Source organism: Drosophila mojavensis, unplaced genomic scaffold, assembly GCF_018153725.1.
Source record: "Drosophila mojavensis isolate 15081-1352.22 unplaced genomic scaffold, ASM1815372v1 contig_36, whole genome shotgun sequence".
NCBI lineage: Eukaryota > Metazoa > Arthropoda > Insecta > Diptera > Drosophilidae > Drosophila > Drosophila mojavensis.
Window position 1 is genome coordinate 20805249 of NW_025318858.1, and position 5530 is coordinate 20810778.

Sequence of the window (5530 nt, forward strand, 5' to 3'; positions counted from 1 at the left end):
AGATTTATTTTTGGCCATTAGTTGGTATCGCTTGGCCACGAACTAATTAACTAGTTAGCGCCATGTTTCTGTTGCTATCTATCTTGAGACAGGCGGCAACCCTGACATCTGCCAAGCCCACCCATAAGCCAAAAAGCCAAAAGTCGAAAAAAAAAAAAAAAAAAACTGAACTGAGTTGTGGGCGACACTCACTTAGCATTTGATTCATGGTCCTACCGTGCCAGCCAATCAGCAAATCATTAACAACTAATTAAATTATATAAAACAGTCATTAATTAAAGCGGCACAGAACGAGGTCTAGCTACAATTCTACTTCTACTAGAGTTGCCTTTCACTTTGCGCGTTGGCAGCAAGGAGCGGAAACGGAATGAAACGAAACGAAACGAAACGATTGCAAATAATGACAAGAACTTTGCGCTAAACTTTTGCACTTTGACATCGGTTGGGTAACCCCCAGGACCAGGTGGTGCAGCGCCGCCGCCGTACTGCACCCACTATTGGCACGCTTTATGCGGCGGCAGTTGTAAATATTTAATAACTACATTAATAACAGCCGCAATGACAATGACAACAACAGCAATAGTAATGGCAATAGCAACAGCAAGCAGCAACAACTTTAATAACACGCGCGCTCCGTTTGGTGATTGCAATTTGCCAAGCAATAAAAACTACCGTTTTGGCCACGTTTGCCAATGGTATGAATTGAATGAATGTCATTAATTTGACAACAGCAACCGTTAAATCAGCAATTCAATCACCAACAACAACTGCGAGCGAATGGCGACAAAAATATACGGTTCTCGATTCTCGGTTTTCGGTTCGGCGCTCGAGCTTTTCGGTCTCGCGGCGTGAGTCTTAAATTACCAACCTTGCCACAATTTTCAATGCGCATTCGCATTCGAATTTGTTTGCAGTAATTGGCCAGCAAAACTGGGAACCCGGACTACGAAACACTATACAACGTCTGACGACTGTTTGCTGCACCCATCAGCAACAGTTGCTGCTGCTGCTGCTGCGGCTGCACCACCCAGGCATTCATCGTTTGCCTTTTGCCTTTCAACTTCAGTTACAGGTGTCTCGCGTTTTGCTGATGGTCTGTGCTGAGCCTGGTTCTGTCCGTGTGCCCAGTTGCTGCCGTGTCAATGACAGTTCAATGTGCTCGCGATTTGTTGCTTTTGTTGTTGTTGGTGTTGTTGCTGTTTGTTGTGCGCTGGCAACAGTTGTCGCACATGCAAATCGTGACTGTTGCCCAACCGACGTCCATCACAAGTTGCCAAACAAACTTTGCCAGTCAGTCACAGGCAGTCAGTTAGTACCAAGCGGCGTTTATGTAGTGCAACTTGTTGCGATAAGGCTTGAAACGTTTATGAATTTGATTCAAGCCTGGCGGAATTGAAGTGAGAGTCGACCAAAGGAATAAGGCATGCTGACTCTTTCTCACAAGTGAGCATAGTTTGCATAGCTATGAAGGACATTACATGCAATATATGAGTTTGACTCTTTTCCCCTTCTAGCACTGTCTCTCTCTCTCTCTCTCTCTCTCTCTCTCTGAGTAGGGAGTCATACAAGGGACCCCGTTAAATCAGCAATTCAATTCATAGTTATTTTGCTCGATCTTATTCTCTAAATCACTCTAAATCACTCTGAGTATGGATTCTTAAAAATCGAACCATAGAAACTCTCTCTCTCTCTATCTTTCTCCCTCTCTAAGTTAAGAAGCGATCTCCACCATGTCAAGGAGTACGAGGAATTATTGATCTATACCTAATACCTCACTTCATAAACTTCTCAACGTGTAAACGCACTTGTCGACCATTTCAGTTAATCAGTTAGTGCTCGGCTCTGTAATTTTTCTTACTCTTTTTTTTGGGGGGTAGTTGAAATGCGAGTGATTTGCTTAAGACATTTTGATTGATTATTTCCACTTTTTTTTGGGCTTGTGTTGCTTTATTTGCGCATGCGCCAAAGCGACGACAAAACTGCGACTGCCCAGTTGTGAGCTGAAAGCTGGAACGTCTGCGCCTCCTGCCACGACGCTTCCTCGCGCTGAGCTTGTCAAAATTGGTGTCTGACTCTGTGGCCACCAAGGCAGCAGGCGGCTGGCAGAAGGCGAACGCCTGATTTTGGCCAAGTCATGCGCAGAAAAGTCGTTCGCTTTTATTAATTATTTTGACCCAGAAATTGCCGTTGTTCGATTTCCATGTGTGTGTGTCTGTGTTAAGTATTAGGTATCGGTATCGGAATCGGAGACAAAAAACGCGAATCTGCGTCGGGGGATCGGCGCGCGTTTGTTGTCAGTTAAATTTACCACCTGTGATGAATAACGTTACATTTTGTTGATTGTTTTCATTTGTTGTTGTTGTTGTTCAGCGTGATTTATCGTATTTGTGCTGTACCAGCGGAATCGAGCATCAGAATCATTTAACGTAACGTAACATTCGCTTGGCCATGCCCACATCAAGTTGATTACTCAGGTGCGTGTGGCACCGGCTCTCCCTACCTCTCCTTCCATCTCTCTCTCTCTCTCTCTTTTACACTTGCATCGTCTTTATTTATATATGAGGGCCGTGTACCGTTAATTAATTTGCAAGCTGTTGTTATTATTATTTTTGTTGTTTCTTTTTTTTTGGAATTTGTTTGCTAATGCGCTAGCATTCAATTTTTGGGGTCAGTTCGACTTGAGTTTAGCAGTGATGAAATCTTTAAATTGTGATTAGACATGATTTGGTGTAAAAACATATATGAAATCGCATTTAAATAGTTTATATATATGTATTAAAAATTGATTAATGATTTGAGTAAAAAATGAATTCTTGAGCTCGAGCTCTTTCAAGCGTCAAATGCTTAGCTTCCTGTAAAAGTACTTCATATTAAACTGAGTCTTAGCGTTGCTTGCTAAGCTGAAATACATGTCATGCATTAGTCTCCAGTAAAGATATGTTTTATGCAATTAATGTGCTTGAAATATATATTTATTGCTGCCTCAAACAACTTTACATTTAATGTCGCATTGCTCATTTATAACAAAAAAATATTTCTTGACATATTTTTACATAAAATTTGATTGGCTTGTGTATCAACAATTAACACTATATAATCAATATATAAGAATCAATATGCAATTGATAATGAGCTCTTATTTAATGGTTATTGATAGCGATTAATTTGAAAATAAAATTAGTTTTCGATAAGCGTTCACTTCTTTGGTTTTGAGGCCAACTGCAGCTTGGAAATGGTCGAGCCAGATCTGGCTGGCATACGCATGTTGGGGGTGTCCGGGATAACGGTCATCCTAGATGAGGGTGGGGCTCGCGGCATATTCGATGAGGTTGAAGGTAGTTGGCGTAGCGGCGAATCGTTCGTCGCATTGGCCAGGCTCTTTGGCCGCTTAAACACTGGTGAATTCTTTAGCTCTTTCGATATCTCCTCAGCCGTGGGCATTATGGCAGGTGCATCCCGGCACATGCGTGGCGACGGCGCAATCGGATTAACGCCATGGGAGCTGATGCTGCGACTGAGTGCTTCTGCCTGCTGCTGTGTCTCCAGATTCGCGTCGCGCATCATCAGGGAAAGGCGTTCGCGATGGTTGCGCTCCTGTATTAGCTGGTTGCGCTGCCGATTACGTATCTGCTCAAATTCCTGCCAAAATGTCTGCGTTATCTGGCGAGAATTGCGATGGAGCTCGCGGCGCAGTGCCTGCATCACATGCGCATCACGAGGCAATTCGGTTTGGGTGGATCGTTTGGACATAGTTCTTGGTAATAAAGTTAAAATAATTTTGACGAGATGACGAGATGACGAGAAGAGAACAAGACTTGAAAATTAGACACAGTATTCGATAGTAAACACTACGTAGCCATGACGTTTGTGTCTGTGGCCATTTGATCGATGCGAGTTTTCTAATTGCGCCGCCAACTTTCTTCTTTAATTGTGGCGAGAAAAATGAGGCCCGTATCGAAATGGCATGAAAAGCACGGCACATAAGAACAACAACAGCAACAACAACAGCAAATCAAATAACAACAACAGCAACAGCAGACGTCACTCGAGGAGATCGAGAGAAATTGTTTTCAATATTGTATGTAAAATGAATGTGTTTGTTCTGTTGTATATGCAGTCAATCAATCATGCGATAGAAGCTTAAATACTTGGCCCAATTGGGCCTTGGCCAAACAATGGGCCTACGTTTGTCTTTCGATATAATCGCAGCACTCCAGAGCAGCTGAGAGGCAGCAGCAGCATCACCATCGGCAGCAGGAGCAGCAGCAGCCGCCTCATCCACTCCATTTAGCTGAAATGAAAACAAAATTGCCAGCAGCGCCGCCTCCTTTTTGTTTCCTGGCCAAGACGCCCCGCTGTGCACTTGTCGAAGCCAAAAGTTCAACGATTGCCGCCGACTGTTTTAAATGCGGCTACCTAACCGAGTTGCAGTCGCAGTCGCAGGCACAAGTCGAATTGGAGCCGACTTGCGACTCACAACTTATCCTTTATGGCTTTTGTTTCTGCAGAAGTGAAAACAAAAGATTGTCATCGAGAGCAGAGACTCAAATTTTTTTTGTTTTTCATTGCTCTCTCGTTTTTGCATAAGATCAGCAGCTCCTTGATAGTCTGCATATATCCACTCATGCAATATATAAGTGTGCAGTTATATATAGAAATATATGTATATTTATATGCGATATGACTGATCGCCCTAATTGGGTGAAAGTGCTTAGAAAGTGTGACAGTGGTCGAAAGCACACTCATCAATGCGATACCCCCTGTCAAATCAATATCTATGGCCTTTACCTATACCTGTAGCTATATAACATACATCACCCGCATATATAGGCATCGTCAGCAATCAGCTAGCAAAACGACTACAAAGCTCTACTCCGCTCCGCTCCGCTCTGTCCGTGCGTTTGTCTGTGAGATATTCCCAGGCTGGACCAGGCCACAAAACTAGAACTCAAAATCATACATCACAAGCAATTACCGACTAAAATGCGGCAGAGTAAGCTTCGACAACGACTAAGGCAAGCGACTAACCTTGGCCGCTAGTGAGGAAAAAAGCAACCAACAAAAAAAAAAAAAAAAAAGCGAATAAAATACAAATATATATATATTTATATGTAAGAGAGTAAGTTGCTGTTATTATTGTTGTTGTTCATACTCTTTGATAGTTGCCAGGCATATCGATAAGCATAGAGTTCTATGGGTTTCTATGGGATTCAATGTAGAACAAGGTCTTTAGTTGACACTGGTTTGGTTTATATAGTAAAATCTTTGCAACAAACTAACTTTTTATTGTATATAAGCCAAACCAATTCACTTTTTCGTTTAAACAATTTGGCATTATCTTGGAAAAGTTATTTATAATAATATTTTATGATATGCTCACTGTCATCTCAATAATTTCTATTCATTATTCAAGTAAAAACTCGTTTTTATTGGAAACATAAAATACAATCATTTTTGACTATTTAATCTTGTATTTAATAAACTTTATAAATCATTTACTTTTTTTAATAAAAAATATTTAAAAACAATT

The 5530-nt window shown here is 41.6% G+C and overlaps 1 protein-coding gene across 1 annotated transcript; it reads right to left on the reverse strand.

Moving 5' to 3' along the window:
* Positions 1-2950: 2950 nt before the first annotated feature.
* On the reverse strand, positions 2951-3875 carry LOC6577441. The gene has a single exon (XM_002003372.4). It carries the CDS (start codon positions 3748-3750, stop codon positions 3196-3198), a length of 555 nt encoding a protein of 184 aa, XP_002003408.1. The 5' UTR covers positions 3751-3875; the 3' UTR covers positions 2951-3195.
* Between the last annotated feature and the right edge of the window lie 1655 nt (positions 3876-5530).